We start from the raw sequence: 15,933 nt of genomic DNA, 5'->3' as shown, positions 1-15,933 counted from the left end.
TTCTAGGGAGGTCTTGCCATTGAATCGAGATGAGAAGCCTGCCCGGCGGAAATCTATGGAGTTGGAGCTAAAAGTTCTCAGAAAGCAACGACTAAGTAAAAGGAAAGCCTGGTCAGGTCTGGTCATTTGTTTCCCTCCCTACTGCTGGAGATTCCCTGTTCAAGCTATTTTAAGAAGCCCCCTGCCCCACCTTTTTTCACACCCAAAGCCATTTAATCTTCCCAGTTGTGTTAAAAAGCAACTAGTATCTGAACAAGCAATTTGTTAAAAAAAAAAAAAAAGAGTCTTTGATACATGAAAATGTATTCAAACCAGTAGCCATCAAATACATCCAAATTACAACAAGGGACTACTTTTTCATTTGTCAGATTGTCAAATATTTTCAATAATTATACTGCCTGTTATCGAAGAAGAATCAGGTATCAAAGAAGAATCAGGGAAATCAAAACTCCATCCTTTCTGAGAGGCAGTTTGGATTAACAAAACCCATGCAATTAACTCCATTTTTTGAACTAGACATTCCATTTACAGGACTTTTTCTTAAGGATTAAAGTCTTTGCTATAAAGATCATCAGACTATTATTTAAAAGAGTGGAAAGCAGTAAACCACCTAAAGGTCTAATAACAGAAGAGTCAAATAAACACAGGACTGCGAGAACTGTGACAGTACCGCTTACAGAGGGCTTGCAACGTGCCTGGCACTATCATATTTAATGCCACAGCAATGTATAAAGTAGGTATTGAAGTGAATGCTGAGTGTGACTTTTCCAGCTGCACCAGGTTGGCAAACAGAGGCCACAAAAGAAAGAGAGCAGTCAATAACTGAGGCTGGGCTCATTCAAGATTTTATTAATAAAGTATAGTGTGAAACCTTTTTAATCCAACCCCCTGTGCCCCTGCACTGCCCCTCCCCCTCCCCCATCCGCAGAGGAAGAGCAGCAACTGGAGGGGGCCTTGGCTCCTCTGACCTCGTGTGTTGTGTGGTCCTCTGGGGTGATGCTCTCCCTCCTCCCACAGTGGGCTTCTCCAAGTCAGTCAGTTACAGAGCTTATGCAGCTACTGCTGCTGCTGCTGCTAAGTCGCTTCAGTCGTGTCTGACTCTGTGCGACTCCATAGACAGCAGCCCACCAGGCTCCTCTGTCCCTGGGATTCTCCAGGCAAGAATACTGGAGTGGGTTGCCATTTCCTTCTCCAAAGCATGAAAGTGAGAAGTGAAAGTGAAGTCGCTCAGTCGTGTCCAACTCCTAGCGACCCCATGGACTGCAGCCCACCAGGCTCCTCCGTCCATGGGATTTTCCAGGCAAGAGGACTGAAGTGGGGTGCCATTGCCGCACAAAAAAGAATTGGGACAAGAATTTTTAAAAACTGTAAGGCCTGGTGAACATCTGCTCAGGCACTGACTGACAGATCTGCCCTGGATCATCCTGGACGGGAAAGGGAGGAACGGCATGAGAAGGGGCACCAGTGCTGCTTGAACCATGCTTTGGCATGAACGTGCGTCCCCTCCATCAAGGAGTCCCGTGGACCCTGAGGACCTTAAGCCCTCTTGCCAGGTTCCCAACCAAGACAGCCGTACATTAGGTAAGTGGACTCCAGCTGTGGGGTGCCAGCAGAGGGAAGGGTTGGCCTACAAGAAACTGAAAGAACGGAACACCAGTTTCCTCTCAGTGTCTGGAGAACACACAGTGGGGAAAAGCCTGTTCTCTAGAGAGCTTACAAGTGCGGGGAGTGCACACAGGCAGTGCTGGTCAGGTAACCAGCAGGTGCCATCAAGGAGGACCCAAGGGCAGCCATGTAAGGGACACTTTACTCTTGGCCCTCTCCCTCTAGCCCATCCCTACACACCAACCACTGGAGCCGAGACAAGAGCAGGGAAGAAATACTCCAGACATACATATACATCCTCCCACCCCCAAACTCTCTGAGGAGAGGAACAGGGAAGAAGAGTAGAAAGACAGACCAAATCTACCTTTTCCCACTTCACAGCCCCAGAGTCACAAGTCTGGACAGTACTAGGAGGAGGAAAAGCTTTCAACCAGGTAACAGTGAGATTTTACAATGATGCACTTTCAGTAACCCAGGGTGACCGAGAAGCCTGTGGACTCTGCCCTCAGTCTCATCAGGGATCGGGCCCCTGGAGAAGCACTCCCCAACCTTTTTGGCACCAGGGACTGGTTTCGAGGAAGACAATTTTTCCACGGACTGCGGTGAGGGCAAATGGTTTTGGGATGATGCAAGTGCATTACATTTATTATGCAATTTATTTCTCTTCTTAATACATTAGCTCCACCTCAAATCATGAGGCATTAGATCCTGGAGGTTGGGAACCCCTGCCCTAGAGGAAACGGAGATTTTGACAAAGCACAATTGGGAGTTCTGACTAGAGGAGGGCAAAAACGTTCATGCTTACACTCCTCTGAGTTAAAATTATGCAATTAACTGGTTAAAGTTATCCCTGTCTCCACTTCACGGATTATGAAATGAAAGCTCTGGAAAGATCAAGAAACTTGCTCAGGGCTTCCCTGGTAGTTCAGTGGTAAAGAATCTGCCTGCCACTGCCAGAGACGTGGGTTCAATCCCTGGGTCGGGAATATTCCCTGGAGAAGGGAATGGCTACCCAGTAGAATTCTTGCCTGGAGAATCTCATGGACAGAGGAGAGTGGCGGGCTGCTGTCCATGGGGCCGCAAAGAGTTGGACATGATTGAGTAACTAACACAACACTTCTTTAAATTTGATACACTAATGACTAATGAGAAAGAAGGACAGAGGTGATGGCATATAAATAATGTGGTCATACTTATTAAAAGCAAAATAAATGGCTTGCTAGACAAACTCACTGTAGGTCAAACAAAGAAAGGAATGGGACACAGAGCAGACAGCCTCCATAAGAGTAAGGGCTATATCCACATTTTAAACAATTTAGTTTCAGCAAAATATCCAGTGTTGCTAATGTGAATTATATTGATTCCAAAGTTAAATCTGTAAAATTTTTTTGTTTTAATAATTGTAGAAGGGCTGTAAGAAAACATTTCTACATCATAGTTTTTGTTTACAGACATTTGGGTAACATAATAATAAAGATAAATTAATTCAACATCAAGAACCTGTAAGAAATGTTTATAAAGTGTCCTTACATTACACATGCTTGAGAAGCTCTGTGTTATGACACATTAGGGCTTTCCTGGTGGCTCAGACAGTAAAGAATCTGCCTGCAAGATGGGAGACCTGGGTTCCATCCCTGGACTGGGGAGATCCCTTGGAGGAGGGCATGGCAACCCACTCCAGTACTCTTGCCTGGAGAATCCCCATGGACAGGGGAGCCTGGCGGGCTACAGCGCATGGGGTCGCAAAGAGCCGGACACAAACTGAGTGGCTAAGCACAGCACACGTGACACATTATGCCAGAGCAACCATTTAAAGCCAGTCTTAGCAGACCATTTGTGTCACAGGGAGATACTTTCAATACTATATTAACTTAAGCATACAAAAGGTGGTACAGTCTTGCTCCGATTTTGTAAAATACAGAAATCACATATAAGCATAAGAAAAAAGAGATTAGGATATACACTAAAACGTTAACAATGTTTATGCTATAGTAGGTGCTACAGTAGGTATTACAGGTGCTTTTTATTAATGTCTCTGCTTTTTAAATAATAATCTGTATTTATAAGTTTATTACATGATTAAAATTTAAATATTACCAAAAATTCAATTTTTACAGCCTATCCCAAAGTTTCCACAAATTGCTGCTAAAAGAAAAAAAAAAAACAAAACACCACTCTTTCAGTCCAATTCTAGCTCAAGCTCTTTATTCTCCAAAGAAATGTAACCAACCCTAAAGTAATATTTGTTCAAAACTTAAAAACATATAAAGTCCTCTGGTGGCTCAGACAGTAAAGAATCTGCCTGCAGTGCAGGAGACCTGGGTTCGATCCCTGAGTCAGGAAGATCCTCTGGAGAAGGGAATGGCAACCACTCCAGTACTCCTGCCTGGAGAGTTCCATGGGCAGAGGAGGCTGGCAGGCTGCAGTCTATGGGGTCACACAGAGTCGGACACGACTGAGCGACTAGCACTGCTACACTGAAAGCACAGAAAGTCCTTGTCAACCAGTGACTCACTGGGCTTCAGCACCTGGGCTACAAGGATGAGCAAGGACACGGTGCACTCCAGAAGACACCATCCTGGGGAAAGCACAGCACAGATTACCAGTGCTGCTAGGGCACAGAGACACAGGAGCACGGAGAAGGGGTTCCATAACTCATTCTGACGGGGCTGACAAGGCAGGAAAGGCAGCCACAAGGTGACACATGAACGCAGAGCTAAGAATGCATCAGGAAATGGGTGCAGAAAGGTGAAATGGCAGATTCCTCAGCAAGTAAAATCTAGACGTATGTCTTGTGACACTGGCATCACTGACCACACTATTCCAACCTCTCCTGGGCTCTTTGCCATTTGTATTGTCTGCCATTAAAATCCACACTGCTTCCCCAGCAGGACTGTAAACTCTGAAGGGAATACCACGGACACTGCAGACCCATTATTCATTAATGATAGCATCTTCAGATAGACTTCTAATGGGCACTGAACTTAACATACTGTAGCCTTTGTTGGTATGCAAAAAAATTATATATCTATTGAGCCTATATTCATATTTTCCTCTAGAAAATTATGTCAAAAGATCAAAGTAACAGATTCATTCCTATAGTCCTCAAAAGAAGATTAATCTCTTCACTACTGTATATAAAACTTAGCTCTCTCCCTTGCTCTTGTAAGTCAGCCAAGCTCCAAAGAGTATGTTTCTCCAAGGTAGGCTAAGGAAAGATATACAGACTGCCTGTCCAAGAAAACCTTTCAAGTGTCCCGTGGTGACACTTAATGATACTTCAACGCTGTGACTTGCCAGCTAGGGTGAAACTCTCAGATGATGCTCCACCTGATAACACAATGAGCCTATACTGCCTACAGCTGTGAATAACTTGAAGTAACATCCTCGTCTAACCGGGGGAAATGTGTACATAAGGGATGGTATATTCACACATCTTTTTTTCCTTTGTTTTCACATATATGCTTATAAGACTTATGTACATGGCGAGAAATTTACTTTAAAATATTCCAGCAAAGAAACAGTAAAAGGGACAGATGAAGCCAATGAGATGAAGTCCTGATAGTATTTGGAACTGTGTGTGTGACCAACACAAAAGTAATGAGCGCCCCTTCAAGCCCATGAGGGTTTCTAGATACCATTTTTACTAAAAGAATTCTTACAGGAAACGGCTAATTCCAAGTCTGGATCAGAAATGTACAAGATAGGCCTGGAACATCTTTGTACAAGATAGGCCTGGAACATCTTGTCGTTATCAGATAACAAAGAAAACTATCAAATGCTAGTAAGGTGAGGTCAAAAGGACCCAGAAACCAACTTGAACAGGCTCCCACTAGCTAAAGATAGTACAAGCTGGACATCAGTAAGGACAACAACCAGAGCCGGTTCAAATATATCAAATGTGTATAAATATGTCAGCTCATAATACTACTCCAAAACACCTTAATTAATCACTTTGAAAGTTATTAAATCCAAAATTTTGACAACTGGTAGATAAAAGAGAAGCAAACATAAACTGGGGGGGGGGGTAGTTGTAAAGCAAAAATGACAGTGACTTTGAACGTGCCTTGCTTACAGCTGGTGCTTACACTGTAATGCAAGGGTTCATAATCTCGCAAAGGGAGACAGACAAAAGCCTAGCCTGAGCGTCCAAACTAGAAGTGAAAAAAAGTGCCACAGAAACAAGCCAAAAAGAAGGCTCACTTTGGAGGGGCCTGGGAGGTAGGAGACATCAGAGCTTTAAAGGGTTACCACTTTGTGAGTTTTTGCATTTTAAGTCATTCTCAAACATGGGTTCCTGAATCACACATTAATTTTTATATCCCTTAGCACACAAGGTTATAGCTGCAGACAAAACCCCATGTGGTTTCATTTTCCTTCCTTGAGATCAGGTGACCCTTGGGATGTTCCTTTTGGGGAAAAAAAAATAACTCCTTACAATTGGATGTAATTGTAATATCTAGCTTGGGAATTCCACTTACATTCTGTCATTGTGAACTTCAGGCCTAACTCAACCTTGAAAGGGATGTGAAGACAACCATGCTCATGTCCTAAATGCCTATGGAATAATTAAGAAATATAAACAAACATCAGACCCTACTGCCACATCCCTCAATATTAAAGGCCTACTCTAGTCTAGACATTATGCTAAGTTTTTTTTTTTTCCCCCACATGTTATCCAGTAAATTCTCAAACCCAGAGAGGTAAGATGTATTTCGCCAATTTTTACAAACAAGGAAGCAGACTCAGAAAATCACCTCATTTGCCCAAGGACTCAGAGCCCCTTGAAACACTAAGACAGAGGTCTTCTGAAGATAAACAGTGTCAACACACCACTGACATTTCGCACTGAAGGAGTGGCTATCTGAAGGCAAAACCTTCCGGAGTTAGAGTGATGCTCTTCATTAATAAATGTCATCCTACCATCTAAGGACTACTTTTATGGACTATTCTCAGCTTTCACTTACTTCTCAATCCTCTGATTTCTGCTATAGACTCCTCCAGTCTGGATGGATTTCCACTGCCTCTCAAATGCCATGTACACTGCCCACTACCCATTTTAATTTCCAAGTTCCTTTCTAAGTCCAAATCTTTTGAGTTCAACTCACATCCCAACTTTCTATTCCAGGAAGCTCTTCAATCTTTTTCCAGGCTAAGAGCTCTCACCTCCATGAAACCTGTTGTCTGGACCACACAACTCCATATAAGGACATTGCTCTGTTTCACATGTGTATTTCTGGTATCTGTAGCCTGTAAATTCCTTGAAGGCAGGGTTTAGTACTGATTTATGCCCTTTGGATGGTAAAAGATACAAAATACACCCTATAAACAAGTGTCAATGTTAGCTTTGATGCAGGCAATTAGCCTGCTCAGGAACCTATACTCTCAGCATTTCTCATAAACTTGAGGTTACCATAACCTCCATTTTCCCCTCCAGTTACAGAAAGGTCAGCTAGAGATAGACAGCAACATCAAAGCTGTTTCATTAAGCAAAGCAGCAGGCGTGCCTTCCTGGTTTGTACAACTTTACGCCCTCTGGTCCTTAGATCCCTGAAAGAACATTCCATTATCATTCAAGGCTGTGGAGATTCCATCCTGTTTTTTCTCTCGGATAAGTACTAGCAGTGCCGAGTACTAACAAATAAGGGGTCTTTTAACTTGTGGAAAGATACATATAACATAAAATTTACCATCTTAGCCATGTTAAAGTGTACAGTTCAGTGACTTAAATATTCACACTCTTGTGCTAACATCATCAACATCCACTTCAAGAACTTTTCATCTTGTAGAACTGAAACTCTGCTCATTAAACAACAGCTTCCCATTCTTCCCTCCTCCTAGTTCCTGGCAAGCCTCTATGAATTTGACTCCTCTGGGTACTTCATATGAGTGGAATTACACAATTTGTCCTTCTGGGATTGGCTTATTTTACTTAGCATAATGTCATCGAGGTTCATCCACATTGCATCATGGCCTTGTGTAAAAATTTCCTTTCTTTTTAAGGATGAATAACATTCCACTAATATGTATATCCACACTTTGTTTATCTGTTGATAGACATATGGGTTGCTTCCAAATGAGGAATGCTGATCCAGTGCTGGTGACAAGCAGCTCAGGAGACTGGCCCTGGAATGGAGCAGTCTCTCTGATGCTGTGAACACAAAGAATCAATCCAGTGATTAAGACCACAGAACACAAAACCGCTAAAAGGAATCTGCATATGCTTCTCTCTCCTAGGAACTGGAACTAGAAAGAGCTTTTGTTTAAATACTCAAATAATACGTTGGAATACAGCTGTGGCTGCCTAGGATGGTCTAGAAACAAATCCTGAATTCTCTGGTTTCTGCAGACCTCCCTTCTCCCCTGTTCTTTTCTTCCCCTCAGCGTTGAGACATAATCGACATGTAACACTGTGCTAAGCTTAAGGTATACAACATGCTGATCTGATAGCTGCATATGTATCCTATGCTGATACGATTTGATATGATTCACATGCAGGTCTCCCTGGTGGCTCAGACCGTAAAACATCTGCCTACAATGCGGGAGACCCGGGTTCAATCCCTGGGTCGGGAAGATCTCCTAGAGAAGGAAATGGCAACCCACTCCAGTGTTCTTGCCTCGGAAATCCCATGGACAGAGTAGCCTGGTAGGCTATAGTCCATGGGGTCTCAAAGAGTCAGACAAGACTGAGCAAGTTTGCTTTTCACATATGCTGCAATATGATTACCACTATAGCATTAGCTAATACCTTCATTCACATCACATTCTTTTCTGTGGCAAGAACCCTTAAGATATACTCTCCTAGAAATTTTCAAGTGTACAATAAACTAAAATTATAATGCTGCACATTAGATCTCCAGAAATTATTCATCTTCTGATCTGAAGTTTGTACCCTTTGATTAACATCTCTTCAATTTCCCTACCCCCTGGTCTCTTAAATTCTACGATTTAAGTCTGGCTTTTTTATATGCCATACATAAGTGAGACCATACAGTATTAGTCTTTCTCTGACTTATTTCATTCAGTATAATACCCTGAAGGTCTATTCAGTTGCTGCAAATAGTAGGATTTCATTCTCTCTCGTGGCTGAATATTACTGTATTGTGTGTGTGTGTGGGGGGGATCACATCTTCTTTATCCATTCATCTACTGATGGATACTTGGATTGTTTTCATATCTTGGCTATTGTGAATAATGCTGCAATCACCACTGTGGTATAGGTATTGCTTCAATATCCTATTTTCACTTCCTTTGAATATATACTCAGAAGTGGAACTTCTGGATCTTATGACAGTTCTATTTTTAGTGTGGTGGTGGTGGTTTAGTCGCTAAGTCCTGTCTGGCTCTTGCGACCCCATGGACTGTAGCCCACCCTGCCAGGCTCCTCTGTCCATGGGATTTTCCAGGCAAGAATCCTGGTGTGGGTTGCCATTTCCTTCTCCAGGGGATCTTCCGGACCCAGGGATTGAGCCCCGGTCTCCTGAATCGCAGGTGGATTTCTGCATTGCAGCCGGAGTCTTTACCGACTGAGCCACGAGGGAAGTCCCCTCCATACTGTTTTCCATAGTGGCTGTGACAATTTGCATTCCCACCAACACTAAAACAAGGGTTCCCCTTACTCTACAGTGGCAAGTATTCTTGCCAATACTTGTCGTCTCTGGTCTTCTTGAGGAACAGCTGCTCTAACAGGGGTGAAGGGATAGCTCATAATGGTTTTGATTAGCAGTTCCCTAATGATTCCTGACCGTGAGTTCATTTTCATGAACTGTTGACCATTTTTGCTTCTCCGTCCACATGTTCTCTCTCGCCTACCTCTCCAGTCTCATAGCCCTCTACTTTCAACATCCTGCTGGTGGTCCAGCAACACTGAACTGTTTTGTGTCCCTGGACACACACCACCCAGGTCCTGGCCACCTGGCCTCCACTGTCAGTGGTCTCTCTGGCTGGAAAGCTTTCCTCTCTTGGCTTCCTTCTAGTTATGGCATCTCTCCAGGAGGCCTTTCTTTTTCTTCTTTGTAATCCCAGGATTTGAGTGCTTGGCATGTAATGGCTGCTTGATAAATTATTGAACTAAACTATATTTGTTACATTCACAATCTCTGTTGAGAAGACAAGTTTAAAGAAAAATTCAAGGTCAACGGATTACAGGTAATTTTTATTTATACTTCAATATTGTTCAAGCTTTCTAACGATGTGATGACCTGTCAAATTTTAGAAAAATTTAAGAACACTCTGATCAAGAATAAAGTGGAGGAATTAGTGTACCAGATTTCAAGACTTATCAAAAAGCTAGAGTTATCAACAGTATGCAGTATTGCAGAAGGATAGACACATGGGAACCCACGGATCAGTACAGAGAACCCAGAAACAGACCAACACAAATATACCCAACTACTACTACTACTACTAAGTCACTTCAGTCGGGTCCAACTCTGTGCGACCCCAGAGACGGAAGCCCACCAGGCTCCCCCGTCCCTGGGATTCTCCAGGCAAGAACACTGGAGTGGGTTGCCATTTCCTTCTCCAATGCATGAAAGTGAAAAGGGAAAGTGAAGTCCCTCAGTCATGTCTGACTCTTAGTGACCCCATGGACTACAGCCCACCAGCCTCCTCCGTCCATGGGATTTTCCAGGCAAGAGTACTGGAGTGGGGTGCCATTGCCTTCTCCGATATACCCAACTACTTTATGACAAATGGAGAAGGAAATGGCAACTTGCTACCTATTCTTGCCTGGAAAATCCCATGGACAGAGGAGCCTGGCAGCACAGTCTTGTTAACAAAGGGTGCTGGAGCAATCAAGCATCCACTCCCAAGTAATAATGATACTATTAATATTAATGAAAATAATGAATAAAATAAAAATCTCAATCTAGGTCTCACATCTTATGTAACAATTAACTTAGATCATGGACTTAAGTTAAAAATATAAAATCAAAATATTTGGAAGGAAAAACAGAGAAAATCTCTGCAACAGGGCTAGACAGAGCTCTTGTATTTGACCAAAATAATACAACCCATAAAAAGAAAAATTGCTAAAAAGGGCTTCATCCAAATCAAAAACTTCTCCTCTTCACCCTGTCTGGTAGATGAAAAGACAAGCTTCAGACTGGGAGAAAATATTTGCAAACTATGTATTGACAAGAACTGATAGCTTGAGCATATACAGAACTCTCAAAACTCAACAGGAGAGCTTCTTCAGTGATTCAGTGGTGAAGAACCCACTTGCCAATGCAGGAGACACAGGTCTGACCCCACGTGCCTCAGGACAACTGAGCCCGTGTGCCACAACTACTGAGTGCATGAGCTACAAGTGCTGAAGCCCTCACGCCCAAGAGCCTGTGCTCTGCAGCAAGAGAAGCCACCACCGTGAGAAGTCGCGAACTACAGTGACGAGCAGCCCCTGCTTGCCGCAACTAGAGAAAAGCTTGTGCAGCAACAACGACTCAGCACAGCCAAAAGTAAATAAATAAATAATTTTAAATATATGTAAAAAAAATTTTTTTAACTCCACAGTAAAAAAACAAAGAATCCAAATAGATAACAGACAAAAGACTTGAAGAGAGACATTTGACCAAAGAGTATATACAGGTGGCAAGTAATCATATGAAAAGATATTCAACAACACTGGCCGTTAGAGAAGGTAACCAGTGGGTGAGTGGCTAAACAAATGAACTGTTTTACATCCATGCCATGGAATATTACCCAGCAGCGAAAAAGAATGGACTAACTAGTGATACGTACAACAATGCGGATGAATCTCCAGTGAATCACGCTGAATGAAAAGAGCAATCCTCCAGAGTTATGCTGTGTGAATCCACTTATATAAAACTCTTGAAATAATATATTAGCATGGAGAAGGAATCACAGGGTAAGGATGTGGTGGGTATGGGACAGTAGAGGTAAATTTAGAAACGTGACTGCAGTATGCACAGACAGGTACTCCCTTAAAAGCTTCGGTTTTCTTTGTGAAGGGGTGGGCAAGGTCGTCCGCTAAGACTGAAGGGATGGATTAACTTCTATTCCCAGAATCTAATACAGTTTCTGGGACACAGATCTTTTAATAAATGAGCTTACTGAACAAACAAGAGTTTTCTTAACTCAGGTTGTTCTTTAGCGTCAATACACAATTTTCTCCAAACCAGCCACTAGGGGGCAGTGCTGCTGCCTATCTTTTCCCCTAATATTTTAACCCAGTGAAAACAACAGAAAATAACCGGGCAGTGTGTGTCAACGTGTTTTATTTTCCTCAAGAAGATATCGTTTCAACTTTACATCCATGCATACGTGCATGCACACACATACACATGCAGACTGTGGAATGATGGGAGGGCAGTTCCTTCTGCCAGCCTCTCACTGCAACCATACTATGTCGCCCCCGAGGTAATACTCACCATTTCCCAGAGGTCATTTTTTTGGTAATTCCTCGAGGGCACACAGCAAATAATGAACAGACCCTTTAAATTTTCTTACAATTGATAACTTAGACCACACATTAATGAAGGAATCCCTAAAGTTAATCCTGGTAACTAACATACATTTTCCATAGCTTCAAGTTGATTTTTTTTTTAAAACCCCTATACCTACCACCAACCCAAATTAACTAAAAAGTAGATTAAAAAAAATTTTTTTAATGGTGTAATCTATTTCATAAACTTCTTTTTGCTTTGTTTCAGATTCCTAACACAGTCTTATAATAAAGATTCTTCAATCTATAATATCACATGGCTAACATATATAACAGAATAAGCAACAGTTTGGGGGTGTGTGTTTAGTCATGGGGCTAGAAAATTTCCTACTTTGGTTCTAGTGAACTTGGGCCTCTAATGAACAGAGGAAGCTGGCAGAGTTCTAACTTAAAACAGAAATTCTCAAAACCCCCAAAGAAAAGAAGATGTAAAGGAAGACAGGGTTACACAAACCAGCTCAGCTTCAATTAAGTGAACATCCACAGTAGGGGAGACTTCCAGTCATACCAATGGAACACATCACACCCTAGCCTAAGAAAACCTACCAGTTTGGCCTTATGGTCTGGAGTACGAGGGAGATAACGAAAAGGCTGAAGTCATCTTATGACTTAAGGCTGTCAAGTACTTCAAATGAGGGCAAAAGGTGCTTGACCCCAAAGCCTCTGAACCCGGTTATTTTGAACTAAAGTTGCTTGGAAACAAAAATACCCAAGAAATAGATCATGAGAGTCAGGGTGATAGAGTTGAAGTAGTTATCAGTCAATGTAGATAAAGTGTCAAATTGCGAACTGTTTCAAAAACAAAGTTTCAAGGTTGTTTAGGGCAGTGTTCTAACTTGACAATTAAGTCTCATTTTTATTGGATACTTTATTCCACTAGCTCTGGTAAGGGATGGTATTACACTTTGATTGACAGTCTTCTGAAGCTCTTGGGGCCGAAGATTTTGTTTGTTTGTTTGCTTTACACTTGTGAAAAGATTAATAGCAAATTACTCTTCTTAGCTAATATAAAAATGCACCTTTGCTAAGGAACTGATATGGCCCTCAAGAGGAGAAAAGCTTCTTTCTTAACAACTATAGTTCTTTGGCTACATGGACATCTCTGAAAATGAGCTTTAAAACTGAGATGAACACTTTATTGTCTCATACCTTCTATATTTAAAATCTGTGTCCACTTTTGAAAGTCATGTGCTAAATCCTTAGTCTTTTTTTTCCGCCAGCAGATGATCTAAATAAGAGCCTGATTTCATTTACATACACACTCACTTGCACTCCCCAACAACACTTCCTTTGAAAAACAGAATGTCACTTCCTCAATCCAGAGGCCAGAAGTCCCTTGGTTCTGATCTGGGGAGCCAAGACAGGAAACTCTGGTAAGCTTTTGCCTCTCCCCTGTGGACAGCCACGGGTGCAGCTGACAGCGGGCAGGGTCTATTCAGAGCTCCCTTGATGCACTGCAGCTGGAAGGCAACAGCGCTCTTCCATGCTGTGGGAACGATCCCAGAGTCCAGCACGGACAGGCAGTTTAACAACGGCATTTCACAGCAAGGGAAGAGGAGAGGATGGGAGACCCGGACATCTTTTAGCGACCTTACTTCTATTTCCAAACTCAGTCGAATAACCCAAGGCTGATTTCAGCCAAATCTCAGTCACTGGCATCATCTTGTACTTTGACCCCACCAAGCCAGGCATCTTCTGGTGGGACCGGGGCGGGGGGGGCGGGGAGGGGAGGGGGACCAGACCACTCACTGCTCACACCAGGCTGCACGACCCTCCCCAGGAGTGGAGCCTCTCACTTAAAAGGGAGCGGCTGTCCCGGTAATTTCAGTAAACTCTGTCGGTTAGCACCACCTGGCAACTGAGACCCTTGATCTCTCCTGACCCCAGACGCCAAAGGGCTGTACAACACAAGAGCCGGGCCAGTAGTAGCAGACCAAACTGCAGTGTCACCTTCGCGGGGTGGGGGGATGCATGTGAGAGACATACAGCATAAAGGCAAAGAAGGGGGACAAACAAATGAGTCACTTAATACAAGGGCTGCACATGCTGCTGACGCTGCCCGTGATGCAGCGGCTGTGGACTGGAAGGAAGCAGGCGGCCACCGGGAGGGGCGGGCAGGGAAAGCGCGGTGGGAAAGGGTGGGAGGCGCGTCGCCCTTTGTGGGGGGCCCGGCCGCGCGGCCCCTCGGCCTACGTCCCCCCTTTCCCGCCCACTCCCCGAGCCCCGCAGGCTGGAGCCGCTCGGGGTCAGTACGGACCCCCCGGCCGCGGGAATCAACTCTTTACGGTCTATGAAAACAATCAATACAAACTTCAATACGGGGTTTAGTTTACGGGGAGGCTGGCCGGGGAGGCGCCGCAGCCTCAACCTGGCCGCCCGCCCGCCCCGCCCCTCGGCGGCGCACCTGTGACAGGTGTGCAGCAGCCCCGGGTCGCGGGGCGCGCCGGCCGCTCCCGGCACCCCCGCCCGCGCCTCCGCGAACCCTCCCGGGGAGCCCGGCCCGTAGGCAGGCCGCGGAGCGCCCCTCGCCCCCGCCCGCACTCACATAGCGCCTCAACTTCTTCTCGGGGGGCGATTTCCTCAGCCAGCCAGTGCACACCACGTCGCCGCCGCCGCCGCCGCTCATGCTGCCGGCAGCCCGGAGCCCGCCGCGGGGTCGGCGGACGAGGGCGCGGGCCGCTGGCTCAGCCGGCCGGCGGTGCGCGGCTCGCGGCGAAGGGGAGGGGCGGGGGCGGCCGGCGGCCGCGGGGCGAGGGCGAGGGCGAGGACGAGGCGGCGCGGCCCGGCTGCCTCGCGCGCGCCCGCGCCTTCTCCCGGCCCGGCCGCGGCGGGGGCGCCCCGGCAGGAAGGGCGGCGCGCGCTCGCCACGCCCACAGCCCGCCGCGCCCCCGGGGCGGGCCGCCTGCGGAGACGCGGACACCGCCTCGCGCCCTGGACCCAAGGCTCTCGGGAGCGCCCGCGGCCGGCCGCGCCCCCCGGGGTCTTTTTTCCGAAGCCTCCGGCAGTCAGCGGGGCAGGCGGCCGCGCCCTTGGTGGGCGTGGGGTAATGGGCAGGGACTGCGCGCCCTCGATGGTGAATCGACCTTTCACAGAGGGTCGTCAGCCAGGGGCCCGAGGGCTGCTCCTCTGTCCATTCCCCCTTCGTTTCAGGTTTCAGTGGGTCAGGTTCTGGCTGAAATGAGTGATTCGCTTTCCAAGAGTTTCATTAACTCTCTCACCCCCTTGGTGGGAGAAGAAAAAAAAAAAAGATTACTACGTGTTGGGCTGGGCGTACGTTCCTTGCTTACATGATCTTCGTTACGAATCTCCAAATTGAGTGGGGTGCATTATTACCATTTCACAGATAGCCTAAAGCCTTGGCAGTGCAGTCAACTTTCTCATTCTAGGGATGGGTCGGGGTTGGGAGTGGTACTGCTCATCTATTTAAAGTGGAGAACTGCTTTCACGTCCGCATTAATTTAGGGTCCTCTTATTATCAGAATGGAGCAGGAACTGGCAACCCACTCCAGTATTCTTGCCTGGAGAATTTCATGGACAGAGGAGCCTGGCGGGCTACAGTCCATGGGGTTGCAAAGAGTAGGACACGACTGAGCGACTAACACACTATTATCAGAAAATAAAGTTCTGCTGGCTTCCACACTGCCTCTGGGAAAAGCAATTCAGTAGAAAATTCTTACGATCTGTAGAATCAAGGGGGCAAAAATGAGTCAAAAATACTATTTCATAGTGAATTGGAAGGCAAGATGGTGTAGGGCAAGAAACTGGGGTCAAAATTTTTCAGCGCTCCAACTTACTGACACAAGTTACGAGAACTCTCTGGGGCTCATATGATGCAGATGCCTCTTACTGCATTGTGGAAAGGC

General features: G+C 45.3%; 1 protein-coding gene across 1 annotated transcript in view; it reads right to left on the bottom strand.

Moving 5' to 3' along the window:
- Positions 1–14,996, bottom strand: part of GAB2 (GRB2 associated binding protein 2) — a 188,259-nt gene extending 173,263 nt beyond the window's left edge. Inside the window, exon 1 of the mRNA XM_070365094.1 lies at positions 14,616–14,996. Within this exon, the coding sequence (XP_070221195.1) occupies positions 14,616–14,696 (81 nt within the window). The 5' untranslated portion in view covers positions 14,697–14,996. The remainder of the gene's footprint in view (positions 1–14,615) is intronic.
- Between the last annotated feature and the right edge of the window lie 937 nt (positions 14,997–15,933).

Source organism: Bos mutus, chromosome 29 (assembly GCF_027580195.1).
Source record: "Bos mutus isolate GX-2022 chromosome 29, NWIPB_WYAK_1.1, whole genome shotgun sequence".
NCBI classification, from domain to species: Eukaryota; Metazoa; Chordata; class Mammalia; order Artiodactyla; family Bovidae; genus Bos; species Bos mutus.
This window is presented reverse-complemented; position numbering and strand designations above follow the sequence as displayed.